Genomic DNA, 15,541 nt, shown 5'->3' on the forward strand with positions numbered 1-15,541 from the left:
TTTATTCTGTTTACTATGGATTATCTCATTTAATTTTCACAGTAACTCCATAAGGTTTAAGACCTATAATTATATCCATTTATAGATGAGAGAATGAGTCAAAAGAGATTAATCTGCAAAGACACTCAACTAAGGAATGGCAGGGCTGTAATTCAAACCCAAGTACTCTCATGTGTCAGAGCCTGTGCTCTAAAAATACTTGTTATTATTATTGTTGTTGGGTGCCACTGAGTTGATTTTTGACTCATAGCAACCCCATGTGACAGAGGAGAATGCCCAATATGGTTTTCTAGGCTATAATCTTTAGGGAAGCAGACTTCCAGGTCTTTCTTCCACAGAGTCACAAGGTGGGTTCGAACCACCAACCTTTCGGTTAGCAGCTGAGCACTTAACTGTCATGCCACAGGGCTTCCATTTTTAACCAGTAGTATATGAAAATACCCATTTAACTGACATCTTAATGACATTATTAGTGTTTTTTTCATCTTATTCAATGCAAAGGATTTGAAAAATGGCTTCTAATCAATTTGATTTGTATTTCTTTTATTGCTTGTGAAGCTAAACATTTTCACTTCTATATGAATCTTATAGGTATAAAAATGGCATGTATGTTCAAATTGTCATTCCAGAATGAGTTCTGTAACAGCTCAGCAGAATAAAAGTTAGTGTTTATTGCTAATAACACACATATAAAAGACAAGTTCAGCTATTAACTGTCTGCCATAGTAACACTTCATCCAAATTTAAGATGTACGTATAAACATTTGCTTTTTAAGTTTTGATAATAGGTATGTTTTTTTTTTATGGATAGTATAATAAAAAGCGGAAGTGCAACCAACCACTTACCTCATTATTTCTTCTCGATCTCCATGACTAGCATGTTCTGCCTGTATCTTTTGTCTTAATCGATTAATTTCCTTGTCTAGAATTGATGCAGATTTTTGTACTTCTATCCGCTCTGGGCAGATCTGTCTTGCCTGTGACATTTTCTCCTAATATAAAAGATGTTTTCTATCTTTAAGACTCTTCTTTGATATATTAATTCATTGTAAATACTTATGTCAGTATATACAAACTAAAATTCTGAATTTATGATTATGGAATGTATTTTAGTTATATTCATTATCAGTATTATTTATCTAAGCTTTATATTGAAAACACAATCCAGAGTCACAAATTTTCAAGGAATAAACTGCATTACTATGTACAACTTTAATAAACTATAAGATTTCCATAACCTCCTAGTGAAACAGATTTCAAGAAACAGTTATAAAAAGACTGCATGCAGTGCACTGAGATCAGGTATAGCTTTCTGCGTATAGTAGTCCCCCTTATTCAAGGGGAATACATTCCAAGACCCCCAGTGGATGCCTGAAACCACGGACAGTACCAAATCCTATATATACTATGTTTTTTCCTATACATACATACATACCTACCGTAAAGTTTAATTTATAAATTAGGCACAGTAAGAAATTAACAATAACTAATAATAAAATAGATTAGTTATAACAATATACTATAATAAAAGTTATGTGAATGTGGTCTCTCTCAAAGTTAGAAGATTCATTCTTACTGTAGGTCTTAGCAACCTCAGCATACGATTTTTTTTCCTTCCTTATTAAGTCTAGAACTTTCACTTTTTCACTTAAAGGAAGCACTTTACAGCTTCTCTTTGGTATATCCGAGTTGCCAGCATCATTACTCTTGCTTTTTGGGGCCATTATTAAGTAAAATTAAGGTTACTTGACATAAGCACTTCAATACCGTGACAGTGGATCTGATAACGGCTACTAAGTGACCGACGGGCAGGTAACGCACACAGAGCAGGTAGCATATACAGTATAGATATGCTGGACAAAAGGATGATTCATCTCCCAGGCAGGATGGAGCAATATGGCATCCCATTACGCAGAACCGTGCACAATTTAAAACTTACGTATTGTTTATATCTGGAATTTTTATTTAATATTTTCGGACTGCAGTTGACTGTGGGTAACTGAAACTGCAAAAAGCGGAACCTTGAGTAAGGAGATTACTGTATTTTTAGAATGCACTCTTAACACTTATGATATTGAAAACACAAATAAAGACCCTCATGTCTGTAAAAAATTAAAGAATTCAAAGCACTTTTGTACACAGTGCTTATTCGATCTTCACAACATTCAGTATTATAAGTCTAAAACAGATAGAGCAATAGATAACAGAGTTTAAATCACTTAAGATACATAAAAGCAAAGTTGGAATCCATCTCTTCTAATTAAGACAGGTTGCTTTCAATTTATTCTCCTCCTCTGAAAACAGAGCTGCTGCTTCTAGTTGTGAAGAAAAGGTCTCTTGTAGGAGCTGAAATCCAGCTCATACTGCAGCCACTCAAAAAAAAAAAAAAAAAAAAGAATGCAGCTGCCATCAAGTCATTCAACTTACGGTGACCTCGTGTGTGTTAGAATAGAACTGTGCTCCACAGGGTTTTCAGCGGCTGACTTTTCAGAAATAGATTGTTAGGCTTTTCTCCCAAGAAGCCTCTGGGTAGACTCAAACTGCCAACCTTTCAGTCAGTAGTCAAGAGTGTTAATCGCAAAAGAAAGGGTACCTTTTTCTAACAAAAAACTGCTATCTGCTTCTGCTTGCCAGGCTGGGCATGCAAGGAGCTACATTAGCTGAGAGGAGGTGTCCTTTCCTCAGTCACTTACAGGCACACTATATGAGATTAACAGTCTTGCCTACAGTCCTCTTCATATTGTTCTAAGTCCCCACACTCTGAGAGTTCCTAAGCTTTTTACTTTAAACACTTGTTACTCTACACCAAAAAACAAAAAACCTGTTGCCGTCGAGTTGACTGCATATAGGAAATATTCAGAAAACGTTTCCATTTTTATAAGTATGAAATTAAAGAAAACACACTTTAAAAATCACAACTAAAGCTGTAAACGAAACAAAGTGAGAGGAAGAAGATGGTGCAAACCTCTAGTTCCTTCTCTTTCATATCCAGTTCTCGCTTCTTTTTATTTAAAGTATTCAAGTGTTCTTTTTGTTTGTCTTCATAATGCCGCTTTCCTCGTTTTTGGTTATCCACTTCAGAATCAGCAAGGTTTAATTCATCCTGTTAGAATAAAACCAAAATAACTTATAAAGATTCTTTAAAGTAAAACAAACAAAAAAATTACCAGCATAGGCATAAAACTAACAACTCAATAAAGTAAATATGATTATGTTGCTGGAAGAGTTCATATTTATATGTGTCTGAACAGAAGTGAGGATTTTCCCAAAATTAAGAAATCACCTTAGATTCAGATTCTTATATGAAGTTTCATATTATGGTGCTTTCAAACATTTTGATAAAAGTTTTGGGGAGAGCTACATTAGTCTGAAAAGACTTCATATCATACAAGTGTTGGATATGTACAAAGGTTACCTGACAGAATTGGTTTAAAAAATGCAGACAAATGAAAGAAGTCCATCATTAAAGACCACATATTGTATGATTCCATTTATATGAGATGTCCAGGATAAAGACAGAAAGTAGATTAGGGCTGGGGTGTAGGGTGGAATGACTGGGAGAGTGATGGATAAAGAAAACAAAGATTCTCTTGGAGGTGATTATTGGTTACCAGAAGCTGGGGGAAGGAGGGAATGGGGAGTGATTCTCCCCACTGCTAACTGACGCGAGGTTTCTTTTCGAGGTGATGAAAATATTCCAATAGTAATCGTGGAGACAGCTGCAAAACTCTGTGAACATACTAAAAACCACTGAATTGTACACTTTAATTGGATGCATTTTGTATGAATGATACCTAAATAAAACTGTTAGAAAGAAAGAACATCCAGAACAAATTTAACAAAGATGGACAATACTTCTCCACAGAAAATTTTAAGACTTGGCTGAAAGAAATTATACAGAAGCCTTAAAGAAAAGGATGTATCGCTTTCATGGAATGAAGATTCAACATTATAAATGGCAATTCTCTCCAGGAGATTCTGAAGATTCAATGCAACTGCAATCAAAATCCCAACAGGCTTTCTTTTAAAAAAAAAAAAGAAAAGAAACTTTTATTTTGAGATAACTATATATTCACATGCAGTTGTAAGTCATAAGAGATCTCTTGTATCCTTCACAGTTTCCCCAATAGCAACATTATGCAAAACTAGACTATAATATCACAACCAGGATATGAACATTGATACAGTCAAGATACAGAACACTTCCATCCCCAAAGAATCCCTCAGGCCGCCTGTTAATTGTCATGGTCACTTCCCTCCTGCCCCATCCCTTGCTTAAGTCCTGGGAACCCTAATCTGTTCTCCATTCTATAATTTTGTCATTTCAAGAATGTTACATAAATGGAACCATGTGGTCTGTAAACTTTTGAGATTGGCTTTTTTCACTCAGCCTAATTCTCTGGAGATTCATCCAGGTTGTCACATGTATCAATAAATGTTCCTTCTTATTGCTGAGTAGTATTCCACAGCATAGATGTACCACAGTGTAACTATTCACCTGTTGAATGGCATCTGGGTTGTTTCCAGTTTTGAACTATTGTGAGTAAAGCTGTTACACTCATTTGTGTATAGATTTTTGTGTGAATATAAGTTTTCATTTCTCTGGGATAAATGACCTACAGTAAAATTGCTGAGTCATTATGGTAAACTGCATATTTAAGCTTTAAAACACCACCAAACTTTTCCAGAGTGGCTATGATCATCTTATATTCCCACCAGCAATGCATGAGTGAGCAAATTTCTCTGAATCCTCAGAAGCATTTAAGCTTGTCCCTACTTTTTAATTTTAGCTATTCTGATACATATGTAGTGATAGCTCAATGTGGTTTTTAATTTGTGTTTTCCTAATGCTACTGAACATCTTTTTACGTGCTTATCTACTACCAGTATGTCATCTTTGGTGGAATGACTCTTCAAGTCTTTGCCCATTTTACAATGAGTTTTTTGTTTTTCAACTGTTAATTTTGAGAATTCTTTATGTGTGTGTATATATATATACACATATATATATATGTCACAAGTCTTTTGTCAGATATGCGGTTTCAAAGTATTTTCTCCTACTTTGTAGCTTCATTTTTCATCTGCTTAACAGGGTCTTTCGCAATGCAGATTTTAATTTTAATGAAATCCAATTAATCAAAATTTTAAATTTATGGATTATTCTTTTGCTTTCAAGTTGAATTCTTTGCCAAGCCCTACACACGGAAAATCTTCTCTTATTTTTTTCCTAAGAGAATTAATAGTTTTGTGTTTTAAATTTAAGTTCGTGGCCAATTTTGAGTTAATTTTGTATAAGGCGTAACACTTAACTAGAGGTTACTTTTTTTGATGCTGAGTGTTGAACTACTCCAGCACAATTTGCTGGAAAGGTTATCTTTCTTCCAATGAAGTTCTTTTGCAACTCAAAAATCACTAGGCTTACACTGAAAGCACATGCAACAAAAGGAAAAGTAGATTGGACTTCATCAAAATTAAAGACTTTTGGTGCATCAGAGGTCTTTATTAAGATGGCGAAGAGAAGAACAGAATGAGAGAAAATACTCAGTATCTGGTAAGAGTTCGAAATACAAAACACTTAAAAAAAAAAAACTCTTACAACTCAACAACAAAAAGGCAAATAACTCAATTAAAAAATGAGTGAAGGAGTTGAATATATAGAAATGTTACTAAGCAAATGAAAAGATGGTCAACACTATTAGTCATTAAATAAATGAAAATCAACACCAAATTGAGATACCATTTCATACCCACTGGAATGGCCATTATAAAAAAATGGAAAACAAATGCTAGCAAAGTTGCAGAGAAACTGAAACCTCATGTATTGCTGGTAGGATTGTAAAATGATACAGCCACTGTGGAAACAATTTTATGGTTCCTCAAAAAGGTTTAACACAGACTGACCCAGCAATTCCACTCCTAGGCATCAGGAATGAACTCAAGCAGATACCTGTACACTGATGTTCACTGCAGCAGTAGTCATAATGGCCAGAAGGTGGAAACAACCCAAGTGTCAATCAACAAATGAATGAATAAACAAAATATGTAAATATGCAGTGAAATATTATTCAGGCATAAGAGAAATTAAGTTCTGATACACGCTACAACATGGATGAACCTTGAAAACATTATGTTAAGTGAAATAAGCCAGACACAAAAACACAAATACCATATGATTCCAATTTTATAAAACATCTAGAATAGGAAAATACATAGAGACGAAAGTTTATTAGTGGTTATCTGGACCTGGAGGGAGGGGGGAATAGGGAATTACTGCTTAAGGGACACTGAGTTTCTGTTTGGGGTGATGAAAAACTTACGGAGATAAAGACAGTAGAGATGGTTGTACAACATAGTGAACTTAAATAACACCCGTGAATTGTACATTTAAAGACTGTTAAACTGGCAAATGTTTTGTTATATATATTTTAGCACAATAAAAACAAACAAAAATCTACTGGAGCTTATTTATTTGGTCTATTTTTGGGTTCTCTGTTCTATTCCAGTGATTTTTGTGTTTATTCCTGTATCGATAAAACATTATTTTGTTAACGTAGCTACATACTGAGTCTTGAAATATCAGGTAGACTGATTCCTTCCACTTTAGTCTTCTTTTTCAAAATTGTCTTAGCTATTCTAGTTCCGTTCTTTCTGTATAAATTTTAGATCAGTCATGTCCATATCTACAACAAACATTCCAGGGAGGTACAATTTTGAAAGAATTTACATTGTTTCTACATTCTAAAAGTACATCTTTTCTACATTTTCTACATTGTATCTTCTAATCCATGAACATTGTATATCTTTCCATTTACTTAGATCTTCTTTGATCACTTTCATTAGTGCCGTACACTTTCTAGAATACAAGTACCATACAGAACATATTTTTATTCATGAAAATGACAGTGAATGTGAATTCCCCGATATCTAAGCTATTACACACTTTATTAAAACTATTCTATTTCTCTAATTTAATCTAACCAAAAATGTATTAAAAAGAAAAAAAAATCAATATTATTCACCCTGGAATGTTACTGAGGCATGTCGAAAAACTATAGATAAAAGTAGCACTTTATTTCAAGTTGGCTTTTATAACAACTAATCCCTGAGTTATTGAAGGAAAGGTAGGTCACCAGAATAAGGAAGTACAAAAACAGCAGAGACATAAAAGAAGTCCTTGCTTCTGGTTCTTAAAAAAAAAAAAACACACACACACAAAAAATGAAGAAATAACAAAAGCTGTAATCTTTTAAGGAAACAGAAATCTGGTGATTTTATTCTCCTAAGGTTATGAGCAAAAGCGTTAAATTTTAATTGATCTAATGCTGAAAATCTGGTTCCTACCATTCTTTAAATCCCACTTTTATGGGGCTATATGTACATTTACAGAACAAGGCCAGGGGCCACCTGTGGAAGAGACCATTAATTACTCATAGGCAAGTTCAAGCTGAAGCTGAAGAAAATCAGAACAAGTATACCACAGCCAAAGTACAACCTGGAGTATATTCCACCTGAATTTAGAGACCATCGTGAGAATAGATTTGATGCATTGAACACTCATGACCAAATACCAGACGAATTGTGGAATGACACCAAGGACATCATACATGAAAAAAGCAACAGGTCGTTAAAAAGACAGGAAAGGAAGAAAAGACTAAAACAGATGTCAGAAGAAACTCTGAAACTTGCTCTTGAATGTCAAGTAGCTAAGGCAAACAGAAAAAATAATGAAGTAAGAGAGCTAAAGAGAAGATTTCAAAGGGTGGCTGAAGAAGACAAAGTATTATAATAATATGTGCAAAGACCTAGAGTTAGAAAACCAAAAGGAAAGGACAGGCTGGGCATTTTTCAAGCTGAAAGAACTAAAGAAAAAATTCAAGCCTCGAGTTGCAATATTGAAGGATTCTATGAGAAAAATATTAAACAATGCAGGAAGCATCAAAAGAAGACGGAAGAAATACATACAGTCACTATACCAAAAAGAATTGGCTGACAATCAACCACTTCAAGAGGTAGCATATGATCAGGAACCGATGGTACTGAAGAAAGAGGTCCAAGCTGCACTGAGGAAACTGGCAAAAAACAAGGCTCCAGGAATTGAGGGAATAACAATTGAGATGTTTCAACAAACAGGTGAAGCACTGGAAGTGCTCACTCATCTATCCCAAGAAATCTGGAAGACAGCTACTTGGCCAACCAACTGGAAGAGATCCTTATTTATACTTATTCCAAAGAAAGGTGATCAAACTGAATGCAGTAATTATTGAGCAATATCATTAATATCACACACAAGTAAAATTTTGCTGAAGAGCATTCAAAAGTGGTTGCAGCAGTATATTGACAGGGAACTATCCAAAATTCAAGCAGGATTCAGAAGAGGATGTGGAACAAGCGGTATCACTGCTGATGTCAGACGGGTCCTGGCTGAAAGCAGAGAAAACCAGAAAGATGTTTACCTGCGTTTTACTGACTACGCAAAGGCATTTGACTGTGTGGATCATAACAAATTATGGATAATATTTTGAACAATGAGAATTCCAGAACGCTTAATTGTATTCATGATGAACCCGTATGTAGATCAAGAAGCAGTCATTTGAACAGAAATGCATGATTTAAAGTCAGGAAAAGTGTGTGTGAGGGCTGTAATCTTTCTTCATACTTATTCAATCCGTATGCTGAGCAAATAATCTGAGAAGCTGGACTATATGAAGAAAATAGGGCATCAGGAATGAAGGACGCCTCATTAACAACCTATGTTATACAGATGACACAACCTTGCTTGCTCAAAGTGAAGAGGACTTGAAGCACTTACTGATGAAGATCAAAGACTATAGCCTTCAATATGAATTACGCCTCAATATAGAGAAAACAAAAATTCTCACAACTGGACCAATAAGCAACATCATTTTACTTGGATCCACAATCAACACTCATGGAAGTAGTTGAGAAATCAAATGACATACTGCATTGCACAAATCTGCTACAAAAGACCTCTTTAAAGTGTTAAAAAACAAAGATGCCACCTTGAAGACTAAAGTGCACCTCACCCATGCCATGGTATTTTCAATTGCTTCATATGCATGCAAAACCTCAACAATGAGTACGGAAGACCAAAGAAGAACTGATGCCTTTGAATTATGGTGTTGGCAAAGAATAATTGGATATACCATGGACTGTCAGAAGAATGGACAAATCTGTCTTGAAAGAAATACAGCCAGAATGCTCCTTAGAAGCAAGGATGGGGAGACTTCGTCTCACATACTTTGGACATGCTATCAGGAGGGATCAGTCTCTGGAGAAGGACAACATGCTCGGTAAAGCAGAGGGTCCGTGAAAAAGAGGAAGACCCTCAATGAGATGGATTGACGCAGTGGCTGCAACAATAGGCTCAAGCATAACAACGATTGTGAGGATGGCGCAGGACCGCAGTGCTTCGTTCTGTTGTACACGGGGTCGCTACGAGTCGGAGCCAATTCAGTAGCACTTAACAACAACGACACGGACATTCAACCATAAATTCTTTTAGGACGATATCTAACGAGTACACTGTTGATGTAAAGCTAAAACGTAAAATACACACATATAACAAAATACACACACATAACAAAACAGCAACAATACATACCTTAAGTGGATCTGCTAGCTCTGACAGCTGATTAATTTTCAATTTAATTGCATCGTACTTGTTTTCTGCTTCTATTTTCACACTTTTAAGGGTCTCCATCTTTTCTTTTTGTTGCTCCATATTTTTCTCAACCTGTTTCATTTTGCTTTTATTGTCTTGAGCTTCACCTTCCTGATAACATTTACGGAACAATCAGAGTTAAATAAAACTTATCAAATAGAAAAATAACATCAACAATTCTGAGAGAAGAAACTATTGGTTACAGGCAACTTAGATCAAAGAAAAAATCTAAGTCTGAATTAGAAACCAAGGCAATAAATGGGGCAGAAAAGGAAATTCAAAAAGTATTTTATAAATATACTATTTTTGATGAATGAGTCAGCCCAGCAACTTCTTGAATATTAAAAAAAAATTTAAGATTATTTTAAAAATCTCAATATAACGCTGAAGTGTGAAGTAGCAAAATACAAACACAAAGAACGCTAGAGTTTTTCATACCCTTAATGGAAAATTGGGAAGTACCACAAAACAGATTCATAAATAAGAAGTGATGACATTTAGGAGAAAACTTCAAAAATATTATGCTTGAGGTTATAGTCAAAAGAAATAACTTTTATTTTACCCACACTTTCTTTCAAAATATATCTATGTACATATATATAATATATCTAGTGTATATCAATATATATATTGTGGGGGACAATATTTAGGTACTTGGTAAACAAAAATAATTAAGATAGTCTATACCTTTCAGAAGTTCAGTTTACTAATAAAAAGAATAAAATCAGAAATGAAAATGGAAAAGTAGACCACTAATAAAAAAATGAACACAAATTCTCATTAAACACCATCAGAGCAGGGACTTTTATCAGTTTTGTTCGCTGCTATATTCCCAGCACTTAATACGGTGCCCGGCACAGAGTAGACACTCAATAAATATTGAATTTAACAAGTCTCTATAATCTACCTAATTCACTGTTTACTGTAACTCTGAGACACTAAGCTAAATATCAACTGATGTCTGAAACAAACAAAATAAACAGAGAGCAACAAGTGTGTAGTGAATTAAAATGAACATCATTCACTTGAGGAAAAAAAGAAAATACAAAGATACCAACTATAATTAACTGAAAGATGGTACTGACATCTCTGTCCATTAATACTGATTAACTCTGAAAGTGCCAAAGGTGAAAAACACTATGCTACACAACGTGGTTTGATGGGCCACTGTTCAGAGTACAATTAACATGTTTTGTAAAAGACACAATTATTATGCATTCAAGCTATATTTAACAAACATTAAGGAATGTTAAGGCTATATGCCAGGTAGTTTCTAACTGTTTTATGAATGGAGATAGCAATCCTAAAGATTAGCCTCAATTAAAAGGATTTAATAAAAAGCTAAGAGAAAATGCCCTTAATCTAAATAACCGTTTTTATCCTTTAACATTATACTGAAATTAGAGAAAAGCATCTTACCAAGGTTGCAATATCTACAGACTGGTGTTCTTCTATATTCTCAAGTTCCCGAATTTCTGAAACACCTTTTCTTATTTTCACCTGAAAGAAAAAGAATTTTTTGTAACATAAAAATAAACAAAAGATAAAAGCAAAATTCTAAAAGCTATATGATACAGAAAACTTGTCATCAATGAAAGGGGCATATTAGCATTATTAAATGAACCAAAGGAGGTTATGCATAAATTCTGTCATGGATCACCCTTATTGCTAATCCATCCTCATGCAAAAAAATCATGTAAGTAATTCATTTTAGCATTTACAATGATGACAATGTTGGGTAGAGACAATACTATTTCTGAACCACCTCAAAGTCTTAAGTTATGAAGAGATTACTCAATCCAGCAATTCTCCAGGTATGATCCAAGTACCCTCCATCTGCCCCTCACTGGGGTTTCTAAGGCCTTTTCAGGGGTCTGTGAATTCAAAACTATCTTAATAAAAACACTAAGATATTATTCATCATTTTTACTCACATTTTCTCACAAATACATAGAAGTTTTATAACTACATTATATATAATAATGGTATAGGCTGAATGCAGAAACTGACATGAGAATTCGATTGAATTTAATTAAGCCAGACATTAAAGAAACATAGGAAAATATCAAAAATGTGAATATAATTTTTTTTGTTTTGAAAAAGTCATTTTTTATTAAAAAATGTTATTTATATTAATGGAATGAGTTTAACATTGTCATTTTATATGAACTAGTAAATGTTTTAGTAAATATTTTTAAATTTTGCTTTAATATTTAATAATATAAATATTGACACATATAACCCACATAATAAGAGTTCTTTTAAGAGTGTAAAAGGCCTTGAGACCAAAAAGTTTGAGAACTACTGCTGTAATTAAATAAATGTCAAAACTCCAAAAACTCTGAAGTGATGAGTTGAGAAAAATAAAATGTTTATTATTATTTTACCTTTAAATCTTTATAATGCTGTTGGCAGCTTTTAAGAAGTTCTTCATTGCGTTTAATATCCTTTCCAAGGGCAGACAAATGTTGCTGCAGATTTAGTATCTGGGCCTTCTTATTTTCAACATCATTCTCCAAGTGGCTTGGTGAAAAGGAAAAGATAAAAAATACATTATATCTACTTCTAAATATTATAAATGCTTAAGACCTTAAAAGAAAACAAAAAAAAAAGCTTATTGGTAATAGTTTATATACAAAACCCTATTCAGTGAAACCAGTTCTATAATCCTGTCAAGTTGCTGATAATATAAAGAATGTATTATAAAGACTTCCAAAACAACCTTCTAAACTTAAGTTTTAGTCATTTTATTAACAAGTGTTTATGACATGATCTGTGTGTCAAGCATTGTGCACAGAGGTAGACCAGAGGGAGAACTAGAACTGAGACATGATTCCCAAAAAGGAAAAGGAACAAAAAAAAAAAATCAGGAAATAAACCATAAAAGTTAAATGTGAAAAAGAGATTTTATTCTATGCTATATGTCCATAATATTACAGAAACAAAGTTTTTATCAGCTGGACACACCAAGGGAAAAGATGGAAAGAAATATACAAGGGCGTAGGGGATAAAAACAGAATGGTAAAAATGTGACTCAGCTCAACATTTATTATTGGCAGAACGCTAAGAACACGTGGGGAGTGATGGAGAGAAAAACAATGAAAAAAGATGAGGATAAAGTAAGCAGATGCCAAAGCCATAATGGGCCTTCCATGTCAGCAAAGTCAATAGTGGCCTTTTCCTGCCTGATTCAAGTACCTGTCTTCAAGCTGTGTGCTTGGTGAAGAGAACAACCTTTGCTGTTAAGAAAAACTTGTATCCAGTGGAGTACATGCCATATTTCGCTAAGATGCACATTTCCCCCCATTCTCATGTCTCTGAAATCATTCTCCAGACTACAGTTCAATTAGTAGTACTTTTTCTCTTACTACGGAGCCCTGGTGACTCAGTTGTTAAGAAGCTTGGAGGCTAACCAAAAGGTACGTAGTTCGAATTCACCAGCCGCTCCTTGGAAACCCTATGGGGCAGTTCTACCCTGTCCTATAGGATTGCTATGTGGTGGAACTGATTCTCAACAGCACCAGGTTTATAGCCAAAATAGAGCATCTTAAATTTGATGAAATGTGATAACTATACTACTTTGCTAGATTTTTACATATTAAAAAAAAGCTCAATGTTGGCTGAATGAATGAGAAATAAATGATAAAGTAGGGAAATGAAAACAGTGGTATTTCTGGGGGAAAAAAAAAAAAAAATGGGTCCAGATACAAAAATTTAAAACAGCCTCTTGGGGTTTAGTAAGTTTATTTTATCATACAGAAATATATACCTTTATTAACAATCAACTAGTAATTCTGCTAAGAAAAAAAAAAAAAAAAAACTACCAAGTAAACTTTGAAATTTAAATACGAGACCAAAAATAAAAGCCAGCAAAATGAGCAAAGATAATACTCTACCTTCAAACTTTTTTATAACATATAAGGGAGAAAACAGCACCTATTCTCTGTGCTGACGCTACGAGAGGCCAAAGCCTTATTTACACCCTGTTGTCAGGGGGCCCCAAAATGAAAGGCAAACAGATTGAAATTAGAAGTGGAGGAGTAGCGACCTGCATTCAATTTGCCATCTTTCTGGAATGATGCAACTCGGAGTACCCGTCAGACAGGATAAGGGGCTTGGGCCAAAATGTAAACAGCACATCTGTTCCCTCGCTGAAAGAAATCAGCAGAACTCAACAGTGGGCACGGTGACGTAGCTGACTTACATTCTGAGCTAAGTTCCTTATCTTTTTGTGGACAGGTAAAATACAACATGGAGATCAACCAGTCCAGGGAACACATTTTGAGTAGCACTGTTCTAAAATACTCTCAGCCTAAAATATTGTTGTCAAAGTGATGATGGAAAATAAATGTCAACATAGAATTATACATCCAGCTAAATGATCTTTCAAGACCCAACACTGGGGTAGATTATTCAGTTCATCAGTGAAATAACTACTAAAGGAGTAGTACAGAAGAAACCGAACCCTGAAGGAAGTACTGGAAGTAACACAGTGAAGCTAAAGCTTGATACCAACCTTATTTCAGAATCCACATCTCTGCTTAGGAACTTAGGTCTTGTATTTTCAGATGAATAATAACGTCCAGCAAAAACCTGATCACCATCAGCAGTAAATGCTTCTCTACAATTCTTAGGTGGCTTTTGGGACTGCATTATTGTACGAGCTACCGAGTTATTCTAAAGGAATGGGGGAAAAATACATTTTAAAAACCATGCCAAATACATTTTAAAAATAATGCCAAAGCATTCTTGAAGCACACAATTTCAAAATGTTACCTATTCTTATTAAAGATAATTCAAGTAGTTTTATTTAAACAGTCAAATGAAATAACTCCATGAAGTTAAATAAAAGAACTTCAAAAACAATGTTCAAGATTCAAAGAATCAATACTTTCTAAAAATATTCTTTAGAACAACTTATTCAACAATGCTTTAATTTTAATCTTTCCTGATAAACCGATCAATTTTATTTTTAAATTCTAGTATTGCTATCTATTCTTTTTTCTAAAAGTATTTTGAGTACCTTTCCACGTAAAAAATACTTATTTCAGACCAGTTCATACAGATCTTTTTTAAAATGACTTTTACATCATAGAAAAGATATGCATGAATAGGAAATTCCAGTAAAAGATTAGTACACAGAATTATGTAGGGAGAGCTTGAAAATATTTAAGGCCCAGATGAAGTAAAAAGGGGATTAGGCTTAATCAAGGACTAGTCACGCTCTCTGGGTACAGACCCTTCCAAGAAAACTTCATTATTTTGTTTGAAGCATTGTTCTAAACATCAGAGCCAAAACCACAAATAATTATAACATCAACTTGCAACACATCATACTTTGGATCGCTGATACCATTACTTCTCCCTTTGCACTGCTGAAAAAAATAGATTCTATTAGGGTTATTTTGAATATAGATTTGTTTTCAAGCTCCCTGTCCCTTCTCAGCACATTTTTGCCAACTGATCAAATATGGTGATCTAATCAAATAAGTACATAAAAATACACCCATGAATGCAATATAAATATAGATTTATTTTACAGAGCTCAAAATTAAAAGAAAAAGGATCCATAAAATATGAAGTACTCCTTTTTAAGAGCAGAATAATAAAATATGTACCTGCAAAATCAAATAAAAAATGGATTTGGCAGCCAATCAAGAATGAACAAAATATTTTTATAGCACCACACACAAATAATATCCATTTGTGAAATTATTTCATGAAGCACAGAAATTATCTCAGGAAGTTCTGTGGGTCAGAAAAAGCACAAACCAACCAGCTCTATAAAAATCATTCTATAGATTTTCCTAAGAGGTAAAAATCAATGATGAGACTTATCAACAATTCTCTGATAAAAGA

The 15,541-nt window shown here is 34.0% G+C and overlaps 1 protein-coding gene across 2 annotated transcripts in view; it reads right to left on the reverse strand.

The window, feature by feature from the left end:
* The window catches only part of SMC6 (structural maintenance of chromosomes 6), an 85,166-nt gene that overhangs the window by 20,087 nt on the left and 49,538 nt on the right, over window positions 1-15,541 (reverse strand). For both annotated transcript variants that reach the window (XM_049902941.1, XM_049902940.1), the window contains 6 exons: window positions 14,199-14,359; window positions 12,070-12,205; window positions 11,102-11,182; window positions 9,623-9,793; window positions 2,966-3,103; window positions 847-992 (listed from right to left, as the gene is read on the reverse strand). In XM_049902941.1, the coding sequence (XP_049758898.1) occupies window positions 847-992; window positions 2,966-3,103; window positions 9,623-9,793; window positions 11,102-11,182; window positions 12,070-12,205; window positions 14,199-14,359 (833 nt within the window). The remainder of the gene's footprint in view (window positions 1-846; window positions 993-2,965; window positions 3,104-9,622; window positions 9,794-11,101; window positions 11,183-12,069; window positions 12,206-14,198; window positions 14,360-15,541) is intronic.

The sequence above is a fragment of the Elephas maximus genome, chromosome 12 (genome assembly GCF_024166365.1).
Source record: "Elephas maximus indicus isolate mEleMax1 chromosome 12, mEleMax1 primary haplotype, whole genome shotgun sequence".
Lineage (NCBI taxonomy): Eukaryota > Metazoa > Chordata > Mammalia > Proboscidea > Elephantidae > Elephas > Elephas maximus.